At 50.9% G+C, this 14177-nt stretch overlaps 1 protein-coding gene and 1 long non-coding RNA gene across 2 annotated transcripts; one reads left to right on the top strand and one right to left on the bottom strand.

The window, feature by feature from the left end:
• Nucleotides 1-4563: 4563 nt before the first annotated feature.
• Nucleotides 4564-5996, bottom strand: TEX44 (testis expressed 44). The gene has a single exon (XM_002749937.7). It carries the CDS (start codon nucleotides 5958-5960, stop codon nucleotides 4722-4724), a length of 1239 nt encoding a protein of 412 aa, XP_002749983.1. The 5' UTR covers nucleotides 5961-5996; the 3' UTR covers nucleotides 4564-4721.
• A 107-nt stretch (nucleotides 5997-6103) lies between these two features.
• On the top strand, nucleotides 6104-12831 carry LOC144576725 (uncharacterized). Its single transcript, XR_013519154.1, has 3 exons — nucleotides 6104-6154; nucleotides 9592-9873; nucleotides 11932-12831. It is a non-coding gene; the product is annotated as an uncharacterized LOC144576725 (long non-coding RNA).
• The last annotated feature ends 1346 nt before the right edge of the window (nucleotides 12832-14177 follow it).

The following is a 14177-nucleotide window of genomic DNA, read 5'->3' as shown; positions in this document are numbered from 1 at the left end:
GACACTGGTAGATAGGCTATTTAGTAAGGCTTGTCTGTGTAGACACTTCTCGGTGCCGTCTCTGTCTCCAGTGATAAAGCTGTTCTCCCCTGCCTGGTATGGACAAGGTTGAAGGGCTTCACAAGGAAACGTGCACCCTGCTTTTCAGGAAAAAGCTCATCCCGTCTGCTTTTTCTCAATTGCCTTCAGCTCTAATAATCCTTATGCCAGAGGGTATATTTTGGGGTGGTCCCCTATGCCTTCAAGCCCAGGTCCCCACGAGGGGCTGGATGACCCCGACTTTCGGACTGCTCCTGTGTTTTAGGAACTGCTTCCTCTTCTCTTGCCTGTGGGATGGGACCTTTCCCCAAGCTCCTGTCTTTGCACTTTATCTTTCTCACTCTATAATGTCTCCCTCAGCCATCCATCCTGAGCTGGAGTGTACCCTTTCGCTCCGTGTCAGACACCCCAGCCCTGAGCCTGCAGCCCTGACCGCCTCCCCAGGTGTGATAGTACCTGATGCCTGGGGGTCCCCTCGGAGACCATGTGTTGCCCGGGTGGGTTTGCCAACACAACTGTTTACCCCACAGCAAGGAGGGGAGGAGCAAGAAGAGCAAGCGGGGAGGGTCTGTCCAGCGACACTGGACTGAGTGGGCTTCAAAGCAGCACAGAGTGAGTTGGCCAGTGGTGGGGCCCTGGGGACTCAAAGCAGCCAATGGGGGACTGGGAACTTGGCCCTGGAGAATGCAATGCAAGGCAGAGTTGTGTGGTTCCAGTGAGACTTCACAGCTTTTCCCTGTTCTGGGCAGGAGCTTTGTCCTTGCTGAGTAGCATTGATCTTTAGGTGTTAATACGAACCCCTCAGAAACACTTTGATGGGAAAAAGTGTGCTAGCTTGCCACTTTTCTTTCCCTCCCTCCCTCTCCAACAGCAAACACCCAGTGCAAGTAACTGCCAATGTGCAGCTGCTGCAGCCCTGTCTTCACTCCCCTTGTAATAAAGTCATGAGTGCCCTGGCACATAGCTGCATGCAGCAATCATCAAGACGAGCCGGGCGTGGTGGCTTATGCCTGTAATCCCAGCACTTTGGGAGGCTGAGGTGGGCATATCACCTGAGGTTGAGAGTTTGAGACCAGCCTGACCAAAACGGAGAAACCCCGTCTCTACTAAAAATACAAAATTAGCCGGGCATGGTGGCACATGCCTGTAATCCCAGCTACTTGGGAGGCTGAGGCAGGAGAATTGCTTGAACCCGGGAGGCGGAGGTTGTGGTGAGCCGAGATTGCACCATTGTACTCCAGCCTGGGTAACAAGAGCAAAACTCTATCTAAAAAAAAAAAGACGATTCTGATCACATAGTGCTGTTGTAGGCACTTGACATATTTACTCATCTGATCTTCACAATAGTCCTAAGCGAGGATACTGTTATCACTTCATAGATGAGGAAACTAAGCATGGGGAGATGAAGGTGACACAGTTTGTGGGAGGGACAGTCAGGATTCAAGACAGCTGGACCCAAAGGACGCGCTCGCTACTACTCTGCCAGCTGTGGGTCCAGCATCCCTTCCGCTGGGAAGGCCCCAATTCTGGTCTGACCCTGGCCCCAGGTCAGGTGATGACGGATTTCATTCTTGTGCCCTCTGTGATTGGTTCAGGAGAGGGCACAGGCACCAAGCTAGGCCCAGCAGCGGCCTCCCGTGACTCTCTTGCCAGAGCCGGTGGGAACAAGCTTCTCTTTTTTCAGCAGGTAACTGAGACTTGGGAGCACAGAGTCTCAGTTCCGGCTCAGGGAGCCGAGCCAGAACAGCAGAGCCCAGAGGACCAGGCCCTGGCTCTGCCTGGCCCACACCTGGCCGTTGTGCTGGTTGACTCATCTCTTTGCTTAATCGGGTTCGAGTTTGGTTTCTGTTCCTTCTGATGTCTGGTTCACCCTGTGGTCTCAGTATCTAGCAGTGCCTGGCATATAGTGGATGTTTAAAAAAATATTTGTTGAGGCTGGGCATGGTGGCTTACACCTATAATCCCAGCATTTTTCGAGGCCAAGGAGGGCGAATCTCCTGAGGTCAGGAGTTTGAAACCAGCGTGGCCAACATGGCAAAACCCTGTCTGTACTAAAAATACAAAAATTAGCTGGGGGTGGTGGCGCGTGCCAGTAATCCCAGCTACTCTGGAGGCTGAGGCAGGAGAATTGTTTGAACACAGGAAATGGAGGTTGCAGTGAGCCAAGATTGGGCCACTGCACTCTAGCCTGGGTGACAGAGCAAGACTCCATCTCAAAGTGAGGCTGGGTGTGGTGCCTCATGCCTGTAATCCTAGCACTTTGGGAGGCTGAAGCAGGAGGATCACCTGAGGTCAGGGGTTTGAGACCAGCCTGGCCAACATGGTGAAACCTCATCTCTACTAAAAATACAAAAGTTAGCTGGACATGGTGGCACACACCTGTCCCAGCTACTCAGGAGGCTGAGGCAGGAGAATCACTTGGGGAGGTTATAGTGAGCCGAGGTCGTGCCACTGCACTCCAGCCTGGGTGACAGAGCTAGGCTCCGTCTCACAGAAAAAAAAAAAAAAAAAAAAAATCACTAGTGAGCACATTTTGATAGCTTGATCGCCGTCTGCAGTGGGCCCCAGCTGCTTGATTCCACCCCAAGCACTCCCATCATGCCTGTTTTGCCTTTTGTTCTTTTTTTTTTTGAGACAGAGTCTCACTCTGTTGCCCAGGCTAGAGTGCAATGGTACCATCTCAGCTTGCTGCAATCTCTGCCTCCTGAGTTCAAGCGATTTTCCTATCTCAGCCTCCTGAGTAGCTTGGACTACAGGCTTGTGCCACCACACCTAGCTAATTTTGTGTTTTTAGTAGAGACAGGGTTTCACCATATTGGTCAGGTTGGTCTCGTACTCCTGACCTCACGTGATCTGCCTGCCTCGGCCTCCCAAAATGCTGGGATTACAGTGGTGAGCCACTGCGCCTGGCTTGCTTTTGTTCTTATTGCCTCTGTCTGGGAGGCATCCTCCTCCTCTCTTTTAGGGACTGGCTTAATTGCTTCTCTGAGAGTCCCCTGATTACTGGGATCTGTATCCACAATCTCACTCCTCTGAATTAATTGTTTTCATGACATATGGACAGTTCCCATTGCACCTACAGAAAGCGGCAGCTCCTGGGCTGGACGAGGTGGTTCATGCCTGTAATTCCAGCGCTTTGGGAGGCCGAGGCAGGTGGATCACCTGAGGTTGGGAGTTTGAGACCAGCCTGGCCTACATGGAGAAACTCCGTCTCTACTAAAAATACAAAAAATTAGCCGGGCATGGTGGCGCATGCCTGTAATCCCAGTTACTCAAGAGGCTGAGGCAGGAGAATCACTTGAACCCAGGAGGTGGAGGTTGCAGTGAGCTGAGATTGTGCCATTGCACTCCAGCCTGGGCAACAAGAGCAAAATTCCGTCTCAAAAAAAAAAGGAAAAAGAAAGTGGCAGCTTTTGGAGGGAAGTGGGTATTTATAAAAAAATTTTTTTTGATCGAGTCTTGCTCTTGTCACCCAAGCTGGAGTGCAGTGGTGCCATCTTGACTTGCTGCAACCTCTGCCTCCAAGGTTCAAGCAATCCTCCTGCTTCAGCCTCCTGAGTAGTTAGGATTACAGGTGTGCAACACTACATACTGCTAATTTTTTTGTATTTTTAGTAGAGATGGGGTTTCACCATGTTGGCCAGACTGGTCTTGAACTCCTGAGCTCAGGTGATCTACTCACCTTGGCCTCTCAAAGTGCTGGGATTACAGGTATAAGCCACCCCACCCCACTCTAAAATCTATTTTTTAAATGCTAGCGATTAGTTTACAATTTGAGAAACTACGTAGGTCAAACAACCCATCAGTTGGCTAGCTGTGGCCCCAGGGTTCCCATTGGGAGACCCTGCTGGGAACCAGGAAGGGCAAGTGAATGATCCAAGGCCAGGGCTACACATGAAGGCACGAGGGTGAGAGCTGTTGAGGGCACTCGCTGAGGGCAGGGTGGGAGCAGACATCCAGCTGGGGCATCACTCACCAGGCTACACTGCCGGGTGCTGCAGAGGGTCTTGCCAGAGTGTGGGCTGACGGCTTCCAAAGCAGATGGCTGCCCCATCACTGCACTCAAGGCCTGGCCTTGCTAATGCTTTCCCAGATGTATATCTTCACACACACGAGTAAGTACCACGGAAAGAGACCTGGGTCTAAAGTAAGCAACTCATCCTAGTTTGCCTGGGGTTTTATGGTTGTAAATATGGAAGTCCGACAACCCAGAAACCCCCTTAGTCCGATGCAAGCCGGGACAGTTGGTTTGCTTAGAGTCCTGCTCCCTGCGCACCCCCAGCCCGCCAGGGGAGAAGGATAATGGCAGCCACGACGTGTGGCTTATCAAGTGCCAGAAGACACCATGCATGATAACCTGCATCGCTTCCCCCTGCCCATACTGCCCCCAGCTGTGCCCAGGCTCTTCTCTGCCTGCACATTTGCCCCTGAATGGGTCAACCTGAGAAACCCTCAGGGGACATTGTTCCCACTCCACCCTCAGACCCCCTGTGCTGTCATCATGTTGCTAACTGCACCCCAAGGGAGGAGGCTGGTGCTTAGAAAGAAACGCTTGCTGGTGATTTATTGCACGGGCTGGGGGAACCATCCAGAGCAGAGGTGGGCAAGAGAGCAGGGGGTGAGGGTCCCAGGGGGCTCTGGAGGCCACTGAACCAGCCCTTCGGGGGTCCCTGTGCGGGGCTCTAATCATAGTTGGGGTCAGCATGGGCCTGGCGTGCCGTGAGGTGGCTGGTCAGATAGTTCATGGCTGAGCGGACGCCCTCCATGGTCCTCTGCTCCACTGTCTCCAGCACGTGGGCGATGGTGCGCAGGGCCGAGCCGGTCCCGGACACCAGCCTGGAGGAGAAGGCCGAGCCGACGCTTCCCAGCATGCTGGAGACCGAGTGCAGGCTGGGCCCCGAGCTGTGCAGCAGGTCTGCCACAGTGCTGTGGTCAGAGGCCAGGAAGCCCGTGGCCACAGCCATGCCCATGGCAGTCTCGGACCACACCAGGATGTCTGCCAGGGAGCTGATGGAGCCCTCACCCCTGCCCAGCAGGCTGGTCATGGAGTACATGTAGCCGTTCTCATCACTGGCCATGTACAGGCTGGGGTCCAGGGGTCTCCTCCCCAGGGCCACCTCTTGGGGGCCAGGTGACGGGAGCACATTGCCTGTTGGAGATGGAGGGAAGAACAAAACCTGTGGGTCTCCTAAGCTGTCCACCACGTTCTCCCCCATGGCCATCGGGGACTCATCGGATGGCAAAGCTTCAGCGTTGGGGTGTGGGGCCTTCAGACACTCAGCTTTCTCCTTTGCAGCCTTGGTGGTGCCAGTGGCCTCAGGGCCATGCTGGCCATCGGCACTGGCTGTGACCTTGTCAGCATCACTCCCAGCCGGCTGAGCCTCCATGTGCTGGGTGGACTGTGGCTCAGCACTAGGGGCAGAGGGGGCTGACTCCCGCTCTCTCCTGGGAACACTCGCCGTTTGTGATGTCTTGTCCTTACCCAGGAGGTGACCCGGGAAAACCACTAGACTCTGACTTGTCCTTGTGTCTTGAACTAGCGTGTCCCACGCTGGATTCTGGAGGCTCATAGACATTTGCTGGGGACCTGGGTTTTGGCTGGGAAGCAGGGCTGTGATTTTTCTAGGTGTCTTCTGGTCATGTTCTGGAACAACTGCACCCTTGTCTTTGTCCCCAGATGTTGACATGGCCTCCGGAGTGGTTGTCTGGAAGGAGGCCTGATCAACATCCTGCTGGTCTGTGGATGCGGCAGAGCTGCTCACCACCAAGACATCTGCTGTGAGTGGGACCTGACCTTGGGGCCCTCCTGCTGGGATGTCCTTAGAAGTGTTGTCAGCCACGTTGCCTGGGGGGACCCCGGAAGTGCCATGTGTGGGGCTGCTGGTGGTGCTGGCCTCTACGGAGGGCTCTCCTGTGGTCATCTATGCTCTTTGCTACTTGTGGCAGTTGGAGGGAGTGGCTGCAGCCCAGCTGGGCTGGGTTGTCCAGGTGGCGAGGTCACAAGGGACTGGTCACTGGTGATGTCACAGGTACCTGTAGAGCAAGGGTCCTGAGCCTCTGGAGCAGCCTTCCAAGTGGGCTGAGTCTATGGGACAATTTGTCACCAACTTTGCAGGTATATAGGAAAAAAATGTCTTGGAAAGGGCTGGAGGGGTGTATACAGGGACAAGTACAGCCACAGGCCTGCAGGAGGAGTGAGAGCTGGGACTTTGACAGATGAGAAGGGATGCAGATGTTGACTCAGAATCAGTGTTGGCCTGGCACGGTGGCTCACGCATGTAATTCCAACACTTTAGGAGGCTGAGGCGGGCGGATCACCTGAGGTTGGGAGTTCAAGACCAGCCTGACCAACATGGAGAAACCCTGTCTTTACTAAAAATACAGAATTAGTTGGGCATGGTGGCAGATGCCTGTAATCTCAGCTACTAGGGAGCCTGAGGCAGGAGAATCGCTTGAACCTGGGAGGCGGAGATTGCGGTGAGCCGAGATTGCGCCATTGCTCTCCAGCCTGGGCAACAAGAGTGAAACTCCATCTCAAAAAAATAAAAAAATAGAATCAGTGTTTATAAGGGATCCCTCCTGGCACCTCTCTGTCTACTCTGGAGCCTCAAGACCCCAATTTAAGCTGGGCATGGTGGCTCATGCCTGTAATCGGCACTTTGGGAGGCTGAGGCAGGTAGATCACCTGAGGTCAGGAGTTTGAGACCAGCCTGGCTAAGATGGTGAAACCCTGTCTCTACTAAAAGTACAGAAATTAGCCTGGCATGGTGGTGGGTGCCTGTAATCCCTACTCGGAAGGCTGAGGCAAGAGAATCACTTGAATCCAGGAAGTAGAGGTTGTAGTGAGCTGAGATCACACCATTGCACTCCAGCCCGGGCAGAAGCAGACTCTGTCTCAAAAAAGAAAACGAAATTAAGAAAGACCCTAATTTAATCAGTTTCCTGCAGGGAATCATTTTCCCAGCAGTGAGAGTAGGAATAAGCAAAAGCCAAGGGCCTGGGCAGCTCCTGACCAGCTGTGGCTGCAGGGTTAACCCTTTTGATGTAGGGAAAAAATCTCCATCTTCTCCTTGCCCAACCGGTCTGGGAGGGCAGAGAATAACAAAAGGTCTACAGACCTCTGAGTATTCCTCAGAAAAGGATAACGCCGGATAAACTTACTTCTGCCTATGGTCATTAAGAAGATGGTTGGAGGAGGCCAGGCACAGGCACGGTGGCTCACGCCTGTAATCCCAGCACTTTGGGAGGCCGAGGTGGGTGGATCACGAGGTCAAGAAATCGATCGAGACTATGATGAAACCCCGTCTCTACTAAAAAATACAGAAATTAGCTGGGTGGGGTGGCACACACCTATGGTCCCAGCTACTCGGGAGGCTGAGGCAGGAGAATCGCTTGAAACTGGGAGGCAGAGGTTGCAGTGAGCCGAGATCACGCCACTGCACTCCAGCCTGGCACCTGGCAACAGAGCAAGTCTCTGTCTCAAAAAAAAAAAAAAAAAAAAAGAAGATGGTTGGAGGAAAAGGCTCAGTCTGTCGTGTCTGTGCTTCTCCAGGGGTTATAAGCTAACATTTGGTGACTGCTTGTGGGCAGGAAAAGAATCGTGGCACCCTCCCCTCACCCATCACCTGTGGGTAGGTGTGGATCTACTAGTATACCCAGTTTACACATAGGCATGCTGAGCCTCACGGAGAATAAGTGAATTAAAGCCACACCACTAATAAGCGCTGAATCTGGGATTTGAACCCTGTCTGGCTTCAATACTAAGCTTTCCAGCACTCTCTCTGTGGGAAGTAGAAAGTTCCTTTTTAAAGTTTCCTTTCTTGTTAAAGAATAAATCATGAGTGTGCTAATAACTCTGTTAAGCCCTATCCTATGTAGCTGTTAGACACGCCATGCTTACGGGCACGTAGTGCATTCTATGTCCTTGTACTTTAACCAAGATATCTGCGCTGGACATGCTCACAGTCATGCCCCAGCTCTCCATTGCTTTTACCTGTTTAGAAAAGTTTTAAGTTGTTAGCCGATCAGGTTTTAGTTTAGATTGTGAGGTCTGGCTCCAGCCAATGGAGATCAGACACAGACAACCCCAAATGCATAAGGAATAAATTTATCTGTTTTCCTTGATTCATTGTACTTTTGTGACAAGATGGTTAGCAAGAGTACCCTTTCGCAGTCCAGGAAGTAAAAATTGTATTGCTGAAAGATCCTTTGTCTCAGTGCTGATTTTTCTTTTCTTTTCTTCTTTTTTTTTTTTGAGATGGAGTTCCGCTCTTGTTACCCAGGCTGGAGTACAATGGCGTGATCTCAGCTCACCACAACCTCCGCCTCCTGGGTTCAGGCAATTCTCCTGCCTCAGCCTCCTGAGTAGCTGGGATTACAGGCATGCGCCACCATGCCCAGCTAATTTTTTGTATTTTTAGTAGAGACGGGGTTTCACCATGTTGGCCAGGATGGTCATCTCTTGACCTCATGATCCACCCACCTCGGCCTCCCAAAGTGCTGGGATTACAGGCGTGAGCCACCGCGCCCGGCTCTCAGTGCTGATTTTTCTTTGTGGCACTGAGCCTCTACTTCCAATACTCTCATACCCAGGAGGGATATGAAAAATGTTGCACCAGTGGCCAGGCACGGTGGCTCATGCCTGCAATCCCAGAACTTTGGAGGGTCAAGGTGGGAGGATAGCTTGATCCCAGGAGTTCAAGACCAGCCTGGGCAACGTAGTACGACCCTGTCTCTACAAAAAAATAAAACAAAAATTAGCTGGGCATGGTGGTGTGCACCTGTAGTCCCAGCTACTGGGGAGGCTGAGGCCCAGGAGGAGGATTTCTTGAGCTCAGGAGTTCAAGGCTGCAGTGAGCTGTGATCACATGATTGTACTCCAGCCTGGGTGACAGAGCAAAATCCTGTGCCTTAAAAAAGAAAAAAAAAAAAAAGCCAGGTGCGGTGGCTCATGCCTGTAATCCCAGCACTTTGGGAGGCTGAGGTGGGCAGATCACTTGAGGTTAGGAGTTCGAAACCAGCCTGGCCAACATGGTGAAACCTTGTCTCTATTGAAATTACAAAAATTAGCTGGGCGTGGTGGTGTGCACCTGTAATCCCAGCTACTCAGGAGGCTGAGGCATGAGAATTGCTTGGACCTGGGAGGTGGAGATTGTGGTGAGCTGAGATTGTGCAACTGCACTCCAGCTTGGGCAATAGTGCGAGACTCTGCCTCAAAAAAAAAAAGAAAAAAATATATCTAATGACTAGCATGGTAATGATGCTGCCGCCCAGTAGAACTGGTTCTACCACACCAGCAGGTGACAGCTGCTGCCAGCACCGGGCTGCACCAACAGCAGCATTGTCAGGAGTGTATGGAAAATTTCCCTCCCTGAAACTCTCTGCCCTTGTCTTCTCTCCTCTCTCCTGCTGCCTCTCCTGGCTGGCTCCCTCCCTCCTCCCCCCTCCCAGGATCAGGCCTTCCCTTCACACTCCTTTCACTGACTCCCACTCAGCCAGACTGCACTTCTGACACCAGGCTCCTTGCTCACTAAGTGTTTATTTTCCCTGCAGATACCCTTTCGCCAGCTCAGAGGTCACAGGGCAATCCCAGGCTTGTTGGAGTATGAGGGACTGACGAGGACAGCCTGTAGCTTGTGAAGCAGTCCTGGAGAGGCTGGAAGCTGCGCAGCCCAGAGGGCCTTCTTCCTTAGTGTCAGACCAATGGCTAAATAGAAACTACAGGAGGCTCCTGCACCAGGCCCCAGCAGACTGGACTAAATGTCAAGATGAGGTCACTCATGCTGAGGATCCAAATCGCCAGGAGACAGAGATGATTGCCAGTTTCCCAAATGGGTCAGTTTCTTTCTTTTTTTTTTTTCGAGATGGAGTCTTGCTCTGTCACCCAGGCTGGTGTGCAGTGGCATGATCTTGGCTCATTGCAACCTCTGCCTCCCAGGTTCAAGCAATTCTCCTGCCTCAACCTCCTGAGTAGCTGGGACTACAGGCGTGTGCCACCATGCGTGGCTAATTTTTGTATTTTTAGTGGAGACAGGGTTTCACCATGTTGGCCAGACTGGTCTTGAACTTCTGACTTCATGATCTGCTTGCCTTGGCCTCCAAGTATGCTGGGATTGCACGTGTGAGCCTCCACACCCGGCCTTTCTTTCTTTTTTTTTTTTTTTATGAGATAGAGTCTTGCTCTGTTGCCCAGGCTGGAGTACAGCAGCGTGATCTTGGCTCACTGCAACATCCCGGGTTCAAGCGATTCTCCTGCCTCAGCTCAGGCTGGTCTTGAATTCCTGGCCTCATATAATCCACTTACCTCAGCCTCCCAAAGTGCTGGGATTACAGATGTGAACTACCACACCCGTTTTTTTTTTTTGTTGAGATAGCATCTTGCTCTGTGGTGTTGGCTGGAGTTCAGTGTATCATTGTGGCCCACTGAAGCCTCAACTTCCCAGGCTGAAGCAATTCTCTTACTTCAACCTCCCAAGTAGCTGGGAATACAGGTACACTCCACCGTGCCTGGCTTTTTTTTGCTTCTTGTAGAGATGGAATTCGCCATGTTGCCCAGGTTTGTCCTGAACCCTTGGGCTCAAGGAATATGCCCACCTCAGCCTCCTAAAGTGCCGACATTACAGAAACAGGCCCGTTTCAATCTTCAAGTGACATGATAATGAAATTCCTTCTTTTTTTTTTTTTTTTTTGTTGTTTTTTGAGATGGGTCTTGCTGTCACCCAGGCTGGAGTGCAGTGGTGTGATCTCTGCTTACTGCAATCTCTGCCTCCCGTGTTCAAGCAATTCTCTTGCCTCAGCCTCCAGAGCGGCTGGACTACAGGGGCATGCCACCACACTCAGCTAATTTTTTGTATTTTTAGTAGAGAGGGGGTTTTACCACATCGATCAGGCTGGTCTTGATCTCCTGACCTCGTGATCCACCTGCCTTGGCCTCCCAGAGTGCTGGGATTACAGGTGTGAGCCACCGCACCTGGCTTGTTCCCTCTGTTTTAATCCTTTTTTTTTTCAGTCTTGAACTCCTGGGCTCAAGCAGTCCTCCAGCATCAGCGTTCTGAGTAGCTAGGACTACAGGTTCACACCAACACATACAACTATTTTAAAAATTCTTGAGCCAGGCGCAGTGGCTCACGCCTGTAATCCCAGCACTTTGGGAGGCCGAGGCGGGTGGATCACGAGGTCAAGAGATGACCATCCTGGCCAACATGGTGAAACCCCGTCTCTACTAAAAAGGCAAAAAATTAGCTGGGCATGGTGGCACATGCCTGTAATCCCAGCTCTTTGGGAGGCGGAGACAGGAGAATCGTTTGAACCCAGGAGGCGGAGGTTGCGGTGAGCCGAGAATGCACCATTGCACTCCAGCCTGGGCAACAAGAGTGAAACTCCGTGTCAAAAAAAAAAAAAAAAATTCTCTATAGAGATTGGGTTTTGGTATGTTGCCCCACCTGGTTTCTAACTCCTGGGCTCAAGTGAACCTCTCACTCCCAAAGTGCTGGGATTACAGGCATGAGCCACTGCAGCTAGCCTGCTTTCTGTTTTTAGTTTCTGCTTTCCTCTGCCCTCCTCTTGTCTATAAAGCCACCTTTCACTGCTTCATTCATTGGCACCCTTACTCTATTTGAGGAAATCAGGTGTTGCCTGATTCTGAATCACGAAGCCAACTGAGATCTTTAAACTAAACCGACTGTAATTTTGTCTTTTGACACTGTGTCAGAACCCTGATTTTATTTAGGGCCACCATGTCTTAGCTAAAAGAACACATTTCCCCAGCCTCTTTGTAGGTAGGTAAGAACATGTGACTTTCTGGCCATTGAGAAGTAAGCAGAAAATATTGGGTGGAACTTCCGAAAGAATCCTTCAAAGAGTTTAACATCTTTTTGCTCTTTCCTCTGTCAGAAACGTGAAGGCTGGAGCAACAGCAACCTTCTTGGTCCACGAGGTAATCTTGAGGGTGGAAGGCACACACTAAGACCGTGGGCCAAGCAAGAATGGACAGACCCTGGGTCCCATGGTTGGAGCTGTCCAGCAGCCACTGGACCAGACTATCGCCAACCTCTCGAATTCCTTTATGTGAGGGAAAATAACACCGTATGTGCCCAAATGATTATTTTTGGTCTTCTATTACATGCAGCTAAATGTAATCTCAGCTCACTGCATTCAACCTCCACCGCCGGGTTCAAGCGATTCTCCTGCCTCAGCCTCCCGAATAACTGGGATTCAGGCACCTGCCATCATTCCTGGCTAATTTTTGTATTTTTAGTAGAGACGGGGTTTCACCATCTTGTATAGCAAAGGAGCTTTGTTTATAGTTTAGAACAAAAACGGTAACAGCCCTTTCCCAAAACAAGCCTTCTTCTTGACTGGGTACTAGACTGCCTTTGTAGGACTAATAAATTAGCCAAAAAATGAGAAACTGTGGTTTAGGGGCCAGGCACAGTTTGGGAAGCTGAGGTGGGCAGATCACAAGGTCAGGAGTTCAAGACCAGCTCGGCCAACAGTGGGAAACCGTCTCTACTGAAAATACAAAAAAGTAGCCAGGTGTGGTGACTGGCGCCTGTAATCCCAGCTACTCGGGAGGCTGAGGCAGAAGAATCACTTGAACCCAGGAGGCGGAGGTTGCAGTGAGCTGAGATCGCGCCATTGCATTCCAGCCTGGGCAATGGTGCAAGACTCCATCTCAAAGAAATTATGATTTAGGAGTCATGCAGCTGGAGGCTACAAGATTCTGACCCTCCCCACATTGCTCCTGGGAATAACATCACTATTGTAAAACCTAAGATCAGTGCTTGAGATATTTTGCAGACCCTGCACTTAACGGATCAGCTGGCACCACACAGATCAATAAACTGGCTTGTCTGATATTGTGGCCGCCACCCAGGAACTGACTCAGGGCAAGAGGACAGCTTCGATTCACTATGATTTCATCTCCTACCCAACCAATCAATGCTCCCAACTCACTGGCCCCTCAACCCATCAAATTACACTTAAAAACTCTGATCCCCTTATGATAAAACTGTCCAGATAAAATAAATAAATAAATAAAAATAAATTTAAAAACTCTGATCCCCGAATGTTCAGGGAGACTAATTTGAGTAATAATAAAGCTCCGGTCTCCTGCACAGCCAGCTCTGCTTGAATTACTCTTTCTCTATTGGAATTTCCCTGTCTTGAAATTGGCTCTGTCTAGGCAGCGGGCAAGGTGACCCTGTTGTGGGTTACTGGAGGATCACTTAAGGCCAGGGTTTCTGAGGCACAGTGCCCTGTGATCATACCTGTGAATAGTCACTGCAATCCATCTTGGGTGAAATAGGAGACCCCCCATCTCTATTAAAAAAAAAAAAAAAAGGCCGGGCATGGTGCTCACGCCTTAATCCCAGCACTTTGGGAGGCTGAGGCCGGCGGATCACAAGGTTGAGAGATCAAGACCATCTTGGCCAACATGGTAAAACCCGTCTCTACTAAAAATACAAAAATTAGCTGGGCATCTTGGCACGCCTGTAGTCCCAGCTACTCAGGAGGCTGAGTCAGGAGAATCACTTGAACCCGGAAGGCAGAGGTTGCAGTTAGCTAAGGTCATGCCACTGCACTCCATCCTGGTGACAGAGCTATACTCTGTCCCCAGCCCAAAAATACCAAAACCAAACAAACAAAAACCGCTCCTATCTATCACTCAAGAAATGTCAGGCTAGGCCCAGTAGCTCAGGCCTATAATCCTAGCACTTTGGGAGGCCGAGGTGGGTGGATCACTGGAGGCCAGGAGTTCAAGACCAGCCTGGGCCCAGGAAGCAGAGGCTTCAGTGAGCTGACATTGCACCATGGCACTACAGTCTGGGCAGCAGAGTGAGACTCCATTTCAAAAAATAAAAAGAAAGCTTTCAAAGTTTTTTGGAGCTCTGTGCCAGGAACCTGGGGCAAAGACCAAATATGTACGTTTTATTACACCACAGATAAGGACTATTATTATAGCCATTTACAGCTGGGGCACTGAGGCAGAGAGATGTTAAGTAACTTGCCTCGTATTACACAGCTAGCTCTAGCAAAGGCAGGATTCGAACCCAGACAGCCAGCTCCAAAGGCCACATGTTAGCCACAAAATTATAATGCCTTGCTCTGTGGGACTCTGGGGAGTTGTTGGGTGTGGC

This window comes from Callithrix jacchus, chromosome 6 (genome assembly GCF_049354715.1).
Source record: "Callithrix jacchus isolate 240 chromosome 6, calJac240_pri, whole genome shotgun sequence".
Lineage (NCBI taxonomy): Eukaryota > Metazoa > Chordata > Mammalia > Primates > Cebidae > Callithrix > Callithrix jacchus.
Note: the sequence above shows the minus strand (reverse complement) of the source record. Positions and strands in the feature narration are given on the sequence as shown.